Below are 13,656 nucleotides of genomic sequence, written 5' to 3'. Positions count from 1 at the left end.
GTTACTATGGGTTAGTGATAATATCCTGGGTTGACCTGTTGTTGTGACTATGGGTTAGTGATAATATCCTGGGTTTACCTGTTGTTGTGACTATGGGTTAGTGATAATATCCTGGGGTGACCTGTTGTTGTGACTATGGCTTAGTGATAATATCCTCTCCTGGGTTGACCTGTTGTTGTGACTATGGGTTAGTGATAATATCCTGGGGAGACCTGTTGTTGTGACTATGGGTTAGTGATAATATCCTGGGGTGACCTGTTGTTGTGACTATGGGTTAGTGATAATATCCTGGGTTGACCTGTTGTTGTGACTATGGGTTAGTGATAATATCCTCTCCTGGGTTGACCTGTTGTTGTGACTATGGCTTAGCGATAATATCCTGGGTTGACCTGTTGTTGTGACTATGGGTTAGTGATAATATCCTGGGGTGACCTGTTGTTGTGACTATGGTTTAGTGATAATATCCTCTCCCGGGGTGACCTGTTGCTGTGACTATGGGTTAGTGATAATATCCTGGGTTGACCTGTTGTTGTGACTATGGGTTAGTGATAATATCCTGGGGTGACCTGTTGTTGTGACTATGGGTTAGTGATAATATCCTCTCCTGGGGTGACCTGTTGTTGTGACTATGGGTTAGTGATAATATCCTGGGGTGACCTGTTGTTGTGACTATGGGTTAGTGATTATATCCTGGGGTGACCTGTTGTTGTGACTATGGGTTAGTGATAATATCCTCTCCTGGGTTGACCTGTTGTTGTGACTATGGCTTAGCGATAATATCCTGGGTTGACCTGTTGTTGTGACTATGGGTTAGTGATAATATCCTGGGGTGACCTGTTGTTGTGACTATGGTTTAGTGATAATATCCTCTCCCGGGGTGACCTGTTGCTGTGACTATGGGTTAGTGATAATATCCTGGGTTGACCTGTTGTTGTGACTATGGGTTAGTGATAATATCCTGCGGTGACCTGTTGTTGTGACTATGGGTTAGTGATAATATCCTCTCCTGGGGTGACCTGTTGTTGTGACTATGGGTTAGTGATAATATCCTGGGGTGACCTGTTGTTGTGACTATGGGTTAGTGATTATATCCTGGGGTGACCTGTTGTTGTGACTATGGGTTAGTGATAATATCCTCTCCTGGGGTGACCTGTTGTTGTGACTATGGGTTAGTGATAATATCCTCTTCTGGGGTGACCTGTTGTTGTGACTATGGGTTAGTGATAATATCCTGGGTTGACCTGTTGTTGTTACTATGGGTTAGTGATAATATCCTGGGTTGACCTGTTGTTGTGACTATGGGTTAGTGATAATATCCTGGGTTTACCTGTTGTTGTGACTATGGGTTAGTGATAATATCCTGGGGTGACCTGTTGTTGTGACTATGGCTTAGTGATAATATCCTCTCCTGGGTTGACCTGTTGTTGTGACTATGGGTTAGTGATAATATCCTGGGGAGACCTGTTGTTGTGACTATGGGTTAGTGATAATATCCTGGGGTGACCTGTTGTTGTGACTATGGGTTAGTGATAATATCCTGGGTTGACCTGTTGTTGTGACTATGGGTTAGTGATAATATCCTCTCCTGGGTTGACCTGTTGTTGTGACTATGGCTTAGCGATAATATCCTGGGTTGACCTGTTGTTGTGACTATGGGTTAGTGATAAAATCCTGGGGTGACCTGTTGTTGTGACTATGGTTTAGTGATAATATCCTGGGGTGACCTGTTGTTGTGACTATTTGTTAGTGATAATATCCTCTCCTGGGGTGACCTGTTGTTGTGACTATGGGTTAGTGATAATATCCTGGGTTGACCTGTTGTTGTGACTATGGGTTAGTGATAATATCCTGGGGTGACCTGTTGTTGTGACTATGGGTTAGTGATAATATCCTCTCCTGGGGTGACCTGTTGTTGTGACTATGGGTTAGTGATAATATCCTGGGGTGACCTGTTGTTGTGACTATGGGTTAGTGATAATATCCTGGGTTGACCTGTTGTTGTGACTATGGGTTAGTGATAATATCCTCTCCTGGGGTGACCTGTTGTTGTGACTATGGGTTAGTGATAATATCCTGGGGTGACCTGTTGTTGTGACTATGGGTTAGTTATTATATCCTGGGGTGACCTGTTGTTGTGACTATGGGTTAGTGATAATATCCTCTCCTGGGGTGACCTGTTGTTGTGACTATGGGTTAGTGATAATATCCTCTCCTGGGGTGACCTGTTGTTGTGACTATGGGTTAGTGATAATATCCTGGGTTGACCTGTTGTTGTTACTATGGGTTAGTGATAATATCCTGGGTTGACCTGTTGTTGTGACTATGGGTTAGTGATAATATCCTGGGTTTACCTGTTGTTGTGACTATGGGTTAGTGATAATATCCTGGGGTGACCTGTTGTTTTGACTATGGCTTAGTGATAATATCCTCTCCTGGGTTGACCTGTTGTTGTGACTATGGGTTAGTGATAATATCCTGGGGAGACCTGTTGTTGTGACTATGGGTTAGTGATAATATCCTGGGTTGACCTGTTGTTGTGACTATGGGTTAGTGATAATATCCTGGGTTTACCTGTTGTTGTGACTATGGGTTAGTGATAATATCCTGGGTTGACCTGTTGTTGTGACTATGGGTTAGTGATAATATCCTGGGGTGACCTGTTGTTGTGACTATGGGTTAGTGATAATATCCTGGGGTGACCTGTTGTTGTGACTATGGCTTAGTGATAATATCCTCTCCTGGGTTGACCTGTTGTTGTGACTATGGGTTAGTGATAATATCCTGGGGTGACCTGTTGTTGTGACTATGGGTTAGTGATAATTTCCTGGGTAGACCTGTTGTTGTGACTATTTGTTAGTGATAATATCCTCTCCTGGGTTGACCTGTTGTTGTGGCTATGGCTTAGCGATAATATCCTGGGTTGACCTGTTGTTGTGACTATGGGTTAGTGATAATATCCTGGGGTGACCTGTTGTTGTGACTATGGTTTAGTGATAATATCCTGGGGTGATTTGTTGTTGTGACTATTTGTTAGTGATAATATCCTCTCCTGGGGTGACCTGTTGTTGTGACTATGGGTTAGTGATAATATCCTCTCCTGGGGTGACCTGTTGTTGTGACTATGGGTTAGTGATAATATCCTGGGTTGACCTGTTGATGTTACTATGGGTTAGTGATAATATCCTGGGTTGACCTGTTGTTGTGACTATGGGTTAGTGATAATATCCTGGGTTTACCTGTTGTTGTGACTATGGGTTAGTGATAATATCCTGGGGTGACCTGTTGTTGTGGCTATGGCTTAGTGATAATATCCTCTCCTGGGTTGACCTGTTGTTGTGACTATGGGTTAGTGATAATATCCTGGGTTGACCTGTTGTTGTGACTATGGGTTAGTGATAATATCCTGGGGTGACCTGTTGTTGTGACTATGGTTTAGTGATAATATCCTGGGGTGATTTGTTGTTGTGACTATTTGTTAGTGATAATATCCTCTCCTGGGGTGACCTGTTGTTGTGACTATGGGTTAGTGATAATATCCTCTCCTGGGGTGACCTGTTGTTGTGACTATGGGTTAGTGATAATATCCTGGGGTGACCTGTTGTTGTGACTATGGGTTAGTTATAATATCCTGGGGTGACCTGTTGTTGTGACTATGGGTTAGTGATAATATCCTGGGGTGACCTGTTGTTGTGACTATAGGTTAGTGATAATATCCTGGGGTGACCTGTTGTTGTGACTATGGGTTAGTGATAATATCCTCTCCTGGGGTGACCTGTTGTTGTGACTATGGGTTAGTGATAATATCCTCTCCTGGGGTGACCTGTTGTTGTGACTATGGGTTAGTGATAATATCCTGGGGTGACCTGTTGTTGTGACTATGGGTTAGTGATAATATCCTGGGTTGACCTGTTGTTGTGACTATGGGTTAGTGATAATATCCTCTCCTGGGGTGACCTGTTGTTGTGACTATGGGTTAGTGATAATATCCTGGGGTGACCTGTTGTTGTGACTATGGGTTAGTGATAATATCCTCTCCTGGGTTGACCTGTTGTTGTGACTATTGGTTAGTGATAATATCCTGGGTTGACCTGTTGTTGTGACTATGGGTTAGTGATAATATCCTCTCCTGGGGTGACCTGTTGTTGTGACTATGGGTTAGTGATAATATCCTGGGGTGACCTGTTGTTGTGACTATGGGTTAGTGATAATATCCTGGGTTGACCTGTTGTTGTGACTATGGGTTAGTGATAATATCCTCTCCTGGGGTGACCTGTTGTTGTGACTATGGGTTAGTGATAATATCCTGGGGTGACCTGTTGTTGTGACTATGGGTTAGTGATAATATCCTCTCCTGGGGTGACCTGTTGTTGTGACTATGGGTTAGTGATAATATCCTGGGGTGACCTGTTGTTGTGACTATGGGTTAGTGATAATATCCTGGGTTGACCTGTTGTTGTGACTATGGGTTAGTGATAATATCCTCTCCTGGGGTGACCTGTTGTTGTGACTATGGGTTAGTGATAATATCCTGGGGTGACCTGTTGTTGTGACTATGGGTTAGTGATAATATCCTTGGTTGACCTGTTGTTGTGACTATGGGTTAGTTATAATATCCTCTCCTGGGGTGACCTGTTGTTGTGACTATGGGTTAGTGATAATATCCTGGGGTGACCTGTTGTTGTGACTATGGGTTAGTGATAATATCCTGGGTTGACCTGTTGTTGTGACTATGGGTTAGTGATAATATCCTCTCCTGGGGTGACCTGTTGTTGTGACTATGGGTTAGTGATAATATCCTCTCCTGGGGTGACCTGTTGTTGTGACTATGGGTTAGTGATAATATCCTGGGTTGACCTGTTGATGTTACTATGGGTTAGTGATAATATCCTGGGTTGACCTGTTGTTGTGACTATGGGTTAGTGATAATATCCTGGGTTTACCTGTTGTTGTGACTATGGGTTAGTGATAATATCCTGGGGTGACCTGTTGTTGTGGCTATGGCTTAGTGATAATATCCTCTCCTGGGTTGACCTGTTGTTGTGACTATGGGTTAGTGATAATATCCTGGGTTGACCTGTTGTTGTGACTATGGTTTAGTGATAATATCCTGGGGTGATTTGTTGTTGTGACTATTTGTTAGTGATAATATCCTCTCCTGGGGTGACCTGTTGTTGTGACTATGGGTTAGTGATAATATCCTCTCCTGGGGTGACCTGTTGTTGTGACTATGGGTTAGTGATAATATCCTGGGGTGACCTGTTGTTGTGACTATGGGTTAGTGATAATATCCTGGGGTGACCTGTTGTTGTGACTATGGGTTAGTGATAATATCCTGGGGTGACCTGTTGTTGTGACTATAGGTTAGTGATAATATCCTGGGGTGACCTGTTGTTGTGACTATGGGTTAGTGATAATATCCTCTCCTGGGGTGACCTGTTGTTGTGACTATGGGTTAGTGATAATATCCTCTCCTGGGGTGACCTGTTGTTGTGACTATGGGTTAGTGATAATATCCTGGGGTGACCTGTTGTTGTGACTATGGTTTAGTGATAATATCCTGGGGTGATTTGTTGTTGTGACTATTTGTTAGTGATAATATCCTCTCCTGGGGTGACCTGTTGTTGTGACTATGGGTTAGTGATAATATCCTCTCCTGGGGTGACCTGTTGTTGTGACTATGGGTTAGTGATAATATCCTGGGGAGACCTGTTGTTGTGACTATGGGTTAGTGATAATATCCTGGGGTGACCTGTTGTTGTGACTATGGGTTAGTGATAATATCCTGGGTTGACCTGTTGTTGTGACTATGGGTTAGTGATAATATCCTGGGGTGACCTGTTGTTGTGACTATGGGTTAGTGATAATTTCCTGGGTAGACCTGTTGTTGTGACTATTTGTTAGTGATAATATCCTCTCCTGGGTTGACCTGTTGTTGTGGCTATGGCTTAGCGATAATATCCTGGGTTGACCTGTTGTTGTGACTATGGGTTAGTGATAATATCCTGGGGTGACCTGTTGTTGTGACTATGGTTTAGTGATAATATCCTGGGGTGATTTGTTGTTGTGACTATTTGTTAGTGATAATATCCTCTCCTGGGGTGACCTGTTGTTGTGACTATGGGTTAGTGATAATATCCTCTCCTGGGGTGACCTGTTGTTGTGACTATGGGTTAGTGATAATATCCTGGGTTGACCTGTTGATGTTACTATGGGTTAGTGATAATATCCTGGGTTGACCTGTTGTTGTGACTATGGGTTAGTGATATTATCCTGGGTTTACCTGTTGTTGTGACTATGGGTTAGTGATAATATCCTGGGGTGACCTGTTGTTGTGGCTATGGCTTAGTGATAATATCCTCTCCTGGGTTGACCTGTTGTTGTGACTATGGGTTAGTGATAATATCCTGGGTTGACCTGTTGTTGTGACTATGGGTTAGTGATAATATCCTGGGGTGACCTGTTGTTGTGACTATGGTTTAGTGATAATATCCTGGGGTGATTTGTTGTTGTGACTATTTGTTAGTGATAATATCCTCTCCTGGGGTGACCTGTTGTTGTGACTATGGGTTAGTGATAATATCCTCTCCTGGGGTGACCTGTTGTTGTGACTATGGGTTAGTGATAATATCCTGGGGTGACCTGTTGTTGTGACTATGGGTTAGTGATAATATCCTGGGGTGACCTGTTGTTGTGACTATGGGTTAGTGATAATATCCTGGGGTGACCTGTTGTTGTGACTATAGGTTAGTGATAATATCCTGGGGTGACCTGTTGTTGTGACTATGGGTTAGTGATAATATCCTCTCCTGGGGTGACCTGTTGTTGTGACTATGGGTTAGTGATAATATCCTCTCCTGGGGTGACCTGTTGTTGTGACTATGGGTTAGTGATAATATCCTGGGGTGACCTGTTGTTGTGACTATGGGTTAGTGATAATATCCTGGGTTGACCTGTTGTTGTGACTATGGGTTAGTGATAATATCCTCTCCTGGGGTGACCTGTTGTTGTGACTATGGGTTAGTGATAATATCCTGGGGTGACCTGTTGTTGTGACTATGGGTTAGTGATAATATCCTCTCCTGGGTTGACCTGTTGTTGTGACTATGGGTTAGTGATAATATCCTGGGTTGACCTGTTGTTGTGACTATGGGTTAGTGATAATATCCTCTCCTGGGGTGACCTGTTGTTGTGACTATGGGTTAGTGATAATATCCTGGGGTGACCTGTTGTTGTGACTATGGGTTAGTGATAATATCCTGGGTTGACCTGTTGTTGTGACTATGGGTTAGTGATAATATCCTCTCCTGGGGTGACCTGTTGTTGTGACTATGGGTTAGTGATAATATCCTGGGGTGACCTGTTGTTGTGACTATGGGTTAGTGATAATATCCTCTCCTGGGGTGACCTGTTGTTGTGACTATGGGTTAGTGATAATATCCTGGGGTGACCTGTTGTTGTGACTATGGGTTAGTGATAATATCCTGGGTTGACCTGTTGTTGTGACTATGGGTTAGTGATAATATCCTCTCCTGGGGTGACCTGTTGTTGTGACTATGGGTTAGTGATAATATCCTGGGGTGACCTGTTGTTGTGACTATGGGTTAGTGATAATATCCTTGGTTGACCTGTTGTTGTGACTATGGGTTAGTTATAATATCCTCTCCTGGGGTGACCTGTTGTTGTGACTATGGGTTAGTGATAATATCCTGGGGTGACCTGTTGTTGTGACTATGGGTTAGTGATAATATCCTGGGTTGACCTGTTGTTGTGACTATGGGTTAGTGATAATATCCTCTCCTGGGGTGACCTGTTGTTGTGACTATGGGTTAGTGATAATATCCTGGGTTGACCTGTTGTTGTGACTATGGGTTAGTGATAATATCCTGGGGTGACCTGTTGTTGTGACTATGGGTTAGTGATAATATCCTGGGGTGACCTGTTGTTGTGACTATTTGTTAGTGATAATATCCTCTCCTGGGGTGACCTGTTGTTGTGACTATGGGTTAGTGATAATATCCTGGGGTGACCTGTTGTTGTGACTATGGGTTAGTGATATAATATCCTCTTCAGCGTCTCATCCCGTCAGCGGGATAAAAATCCAGCGAAAAATCATATCGCCATTAGCATAACAAAATGTAATAATTTGAGAAAAAAAAATATCATAATCATTTTTTTCGTTTTATAGATACACCTCTCCTGAATCGACCCACGTCGTCCGATTTCAAAAAGGTTTAACAGGAAAAGCAAATCATTAGATTATGTTAGAGGAGTCCATCGTAAAAAGCAGCAACATAGCCATTTTCCGACCAAACACATGCATCACAAATAACCAAAAAACAGCTAAATGCAGCACTAACCTTTTACAAACTTCATCAGATGACACACCTAGGACATCATGTTACACAATGCATGCATTCTTTTGTTCAATAAAGTTCATATTTATATATGAAAACAGCATTTTACATCGGCGTCTGACGTTGACTAACTATTTTCCCGTCAAAAGCATCCGATGAAACAGTGCTACAATTTACTGAATTACTATTCGAAAACATGTTTAAAATGTAATATCGTCATTCTAAGATTTATAGATGAATATCTCTTGAAAGCACCTGTCATACCAGATTTAAAAATAACTTTACTTGGTAATCACACTTAGCGATAAAAGGGGATGCTATACTCAGAAAATGAGCTAGTAAATACAGCTCGGCGCCATCTTGGAACAATCGCATATCACATCTAATGTTGTATAATATTGTCAATAATCCCTTACCTTTAGTTGTCTTCATCAGAAAGCACTTCCAGGAATCCCAGGTCCACAACAGATGTATTTTCGGTCGAAAAAGTCCATCCTTTATGTTCCATTAGCTTGCTGATGTTAGTGCGTCCGAAGGGCGTATCCAACTAATCTGCCTTGCGCGCCACAGTGGTTTCGAAATAATACTTTTTTTTCACATTTAGGTTCGTTCAAACATGTCAAACGTTGTATAACATAAATCTTCAGAGCCTGTTTCAACAAGAGAGCCAATAAGATTCGAGGGGGACGATTTCAATGTGTTTCAAAACGTTTCCAAAGGTGGGGGTAGACAGGGCCGCCGGCGTCATAATGGTGATGGCCCTCCCGCTGTGACCAATTTCCAACGCGTCTCATTCACTGACTTTCGACAGTCGAAGGCTCAAAACACTTTGTAAAGACTGGCGACATCTTGTGGAAGCAATAGGAAGTGCTCAATAAACGATATCTCACGGTGTGAATTATAGGCGACGACGTGAAGTTGAGTCCACAATTCAGAATTCCACTTCCTGGTTCAATCGGTCTCGGGGTTTTGACTGCCATATGAGTTCTGTTATACTCACAGACACCATTCAAACAGTTTTAGAAACTTTAGGGTGTTTTCTATCGACAGGTATTAATTATATGCATATCCTAGCTTCTGAGTCTGATTAGTAGGCCGTTGAAAATGGGCACGAATTTTTTCCAAAATGCGCTGTGGCGCCCCCTATCCTAGGGTAACGTCAAGAGGATAACCTCTCCTGGGGTGACCTGTTGTTGTGACTATGGCTTAGTGATAATATCCTCTCCTGGGGTGACCTGTTGTTGTGACTTTGGGTTAGTGATAATATCCTGGGGTGACCTGTTGTTGTGACTATGGGTTAGTGATAATATCCTGGGGTGACCTGTTGTTGTGACTATGGGTTAGCGATAAAATCCTGGGTTGACCTGTTGTTGTGACTATGGGTTAGCGATAATATCCTGGGTTGACCTGTTGTTGTGACTATGGGTTAGCGATAATATCCTGGGTTGACCTGTTGTTGTGACTATGGGTTAGCGATAATATCCTGGGTTGACCTGTTGTTGTGACTATGGGTTAGTGATAATATCCTGGGTTGACTGCCAAAGTTTAACTCAAGGTTGATATCCTTCAAACCTGTCCAGTTAGATATCAATGACTTTTAGCAGCCATCACACAAAAAGGCTAGTTATTCAAAATCTGGTATTTCATGTTGACAGAGGAAGACCTTATGGTGGAAACAGGTTACACACTAAGTTAATGTAAGATAGGCCAAGGTATACATACTATATCTTCTGTGAGTGATATACTCCATGAATGGTTTATTTTCTGTTTTCTCTTATTTGTTGAACTATCAGCCTTTCTGAAAAACCTTTTGACCCTTTCACTGTCCTGGCTTACTTATTAGCGAAGCAAGGAAAGAAATGAAATGTCTCATTGCTGTGAGGGACAGGGAAGCCTGAGCAGTTAGCATCCCTGAGACTAGAGGTGGCTCTGTGCAGACGGAACATAAACCTTAGGTTTAGGATTTTCATTGACACAGAAGGTCCATATTTATTTACTTAATGACCCGGGAAAGAGATATGTGTGTGTGTGTATTAACCTGGAATGGGCTTTGTGTCTGTGTGTGTATGTGTGTGTGTGTGTGTGTGTGTGTGTCAGTCAACTCAAGGTGTGTATTCCTCATCAATGAATCGTACCTTCATCTTTTTAGCATGTGTGTACCCTACTGAACCCTGTAGAAGACTTACCAGAGGCTTAGAACATGAACTAATCCCATTCATTAGGGTTAGCATAAACAGTCTCCCAGCACTGGGACTATCCACATGTGCTGAGGCTGGGAGTCCAAATACCTTCAGTAAATTCAACCAGATGGATCACTACAGATCTGACGGGAATACACACACACATGGACGGACGAACGGACGGACACACACACAAACACACACGCACAAACGCACACGGATGGACAGACAGACGGACACACACACACACACATACACACACACACGGACGGGACACACATGGAAACACGGACGGACGGGTCATTAGAGATCTGATGTGAACATGGGATGCATCCCAAATAGCACCATATGACCTCTGGGTCTACCTATGGGCCCTGGTCAAAGAGTGTACTGTAGAGTGAACGAGGTGCATTTAGGACACAGTCATGGCCTGATTTAGCTCACAGGTGGCATTTCCTTCAGCAAAACTGAACGCCACTTCATTTCACAAGCAATTTACCACAGCAACGGGAACTGGAAACTCCTACTTCAGATTGCAGGAGCTTTCCAGTAGTGTCAACTACCAACTCTTATTCATGCCTGGAGTGATCAAATCTGAAGTTGTTTTAGGTTGCACCTACAGCACTTTAAGACAGCTGAAGCCCACACACATATTTTCCTCACTATGTCCTGTAGTTACCTCTCTATTCTAGAGCTACTTTGGTAGGCAGAATGTGGTAGCTCAGCTGATCAAGATAACTGCAGATATGGCACTTAAAATAACGATTGAACTGCAATCAGCAAAACTGGACAAATACAGGTTCTAAGTAGTTACTCGCATATTAACTAAATCGTTGCTTAATTTGCTTAGTTGTAGCTGTATATAATTACACAGATACAATAAATGCTAGATGCTATGTGGACACTTAAAGATGGACTACGCAGTATGGGGTAACAGCGCCACTGGCCACACCACCGTTGTTATTGTTTTTGTTGCCGAGCTGAGGAGCGTCATGCAGCATGGAAAAACAAATAGCAGTACATAGTGTGCTCTTCTGTTTCCAGTAACTTCTTTGTTGTTGTAATATCCCAAACAGACATGGCTGTTTCATCATTAAGGATTCCAGCTTTAACATGTGAGTGTTGGTTGTTTGAGAGTTTGAGACTGATCAGATGTTTTTTTATTTTTTTATTTAACCTTTATTTAACTAGGCAAGTCAGTTAAGAACAAATTCTTATTTACAATGACGGCCTAGGGTTCGGCCGGGTTAGAGTCCCTTTGAGACCGATCATGGCCGGTTGTGATACAGACTGGAATCGAACCAGGGTCAGTAGTGACACCTCTAGCACTGAGATACAGTGCCTTAGACCGCTGTGCCACTCGGGAGCCCAAGTTGATGAGATGTTGATGAGGTGTTTGTCTCTCGTCTCCTGTCAGAAAGAATGTTCCAACTTCATCCGAGTGCTCCAGCCCTACAACTCCACCCACCTGTATATCTGTGGTACAGGGGCCTTCCACCCCATCTGTGCCTACCTGGAGATGGGCAAACGGGCAGAGGTAAGGGGCAACAACACACACACACACACACACACACACACACACACACACACACCACCCCCTCTAACCTCCAGTAGAATCTAAATTGCACCAAGACAAGGGACCAGATCATTATTTTCTGTTGTGACTATTTCCCACTCATTCAGTGTTTCTAATCAATGATTTCATTTGTGCAAAGTGGGGGGAAAAAGCTCATTACACAGGCCCACATTAACAAGCGGAAATCGTTCTCCCACACAACAGTTTAATCAATCATCTTGATAAGCAGATACAGCTTAATCAATGTTCCCACACGGTGTAACTGTTCAACTGTGGAAAGGGGGGGAAACCACTATCATGTCCTGCATTAATATAATGGGGTCTGTGTGTGAGCTTGTGTGTGTGTGTGTGTGTGTGTGTGTGTGTGTGTGTGTGTGTGTGTGTGTGTGTGTGTGTGTGTGTGTGTGTGTGTGTGTGTGTGTGTGTGTGTGTGTGTGTGTGTGTGTGTTTGTGCGTGTGTGCGTGTGTGTGTGTGTATACCATGGTGCTATTTTACATAGATTGACGGGGTCTGTCAGTCATTAATAAACATCTACAAGGGTCCATAAGGTACAGCTCTACTCCACAGTACGTGGTTTCAGGTCTCTAATGACACACTGTTTCCCATCAAGTGCACTAATTTGACACACTATTCCCCATTTAGTGAACTTCTTGCAAACCATATTCCTTCTGTAGTGCAATATTATGACACTATTTCCTATATAGTGCGCAACTTCTGTGTCATTTGCGTGTTTGGAATGTTCTAGATGGGCTTCCTACGGGCTATTCTTAAACACTGATCTTTCCCTTCAGGACAACATCTTTCGACTGGAGATGTCCCACTTCGAGAACGGCCGGGGGAAAAGCCCCTACGACCCCAAGATGCTCTCTGCGTCCATCATGCTAGGTGAGTTCGACTCTAATCCCACTTGTGATTGGTTGGAGTTTGCCAGTGGACTTCCTGACACTTAACATCTCTAATCTCATTGGCTGCTTGTTGCTGACCCTGATTTCTGATTGGCAGATGGGGAGCTGTACTCTGGCACGTCGGCAGACTTCATGGGAAGGGACTTTGCCATCTTCCGTACCCTGGGGGAGCATCATCCTATCAGGACTGAGCAACATGACTCTAGATGGCTCAATGGTACAACACAGTGATTTAATATCTTCTTTATTCATCCTTAATTATACAGCTCGATCACATTAAAGCAAAGAGCTATTTTCCAAGGGAGAAATCATGTAAGACACTTCTGATGAAATTGTGTTTGCAGAGTTATAACTGATTGAAATGAACCAGAGGGAACCGTTGATGATATGACACAGTAGGTCAAACAACCTTTATAGGCTGAAATGATATGAATCAGCCCTTTTTATTGGTCGATAGGAGAGGGGGCTGTTGATAGTATAATATAGATATGATACACTTTATCCGTTAAAGCGCATCAAAGGAACCTTCTCATTGGTCAATTGGCGAGAGGATGCCATTCATTGGTTTAAATAGCTGTCGGACAGAGCTTAGTCCTATCTATAAGCCGTGAGTATCTCTGATGATTCCCATTCAAAGACA

The 13,656-nt window shown here is 43.0% G+C and overlaps 1 protein-coding gene across 1 annotated transcript in view; it reads left to right on the top strand.

Annotated features, from left to right (window-relative positions):
- LOC106597410 (semaphorin-3aa) overlaps positions 1-13,656 on the top strand; it is a 75,588-nt gene that overhangs the window by 39,000 nt on the left and 22,932 nt on the right. The window contains exons 4-6 of the mRNA XM_045722241.2: positions 11,952-12,071; positions 12,903-12,996; positions 13,114-13,233. Coding sequence (XP_045578197.1) covers positions 11,952-12,071; positions 12,903-12,996; positions 13,114-13,233 — 334 coding nt within the window. The remainder of the gene's footprint in view (positions 1-11,951; positions 12,072-12,902; positions 12,997-13,113; positions 13,234-13,656) is intronic.

Source organism: Salmo salar, chromosome 07 (genome assembly GCF_965601325.2).
Source record: "Salmo salar chromosome 07, fSalSal1, whole genome shotgun sequence".
In the NCBI taxonomy this organism is placed as follows: Eukaryota; Metazoa; Chordata; class Actinopteri; order Salmoniformes; family Salmonidae; genus Salmo; species Salmo salar.
The sequence above is the reverse complement of the archived record's forward strand: the minus strand, read 5'-3'. Positions and strand labels throughout refer to the sequence as shown.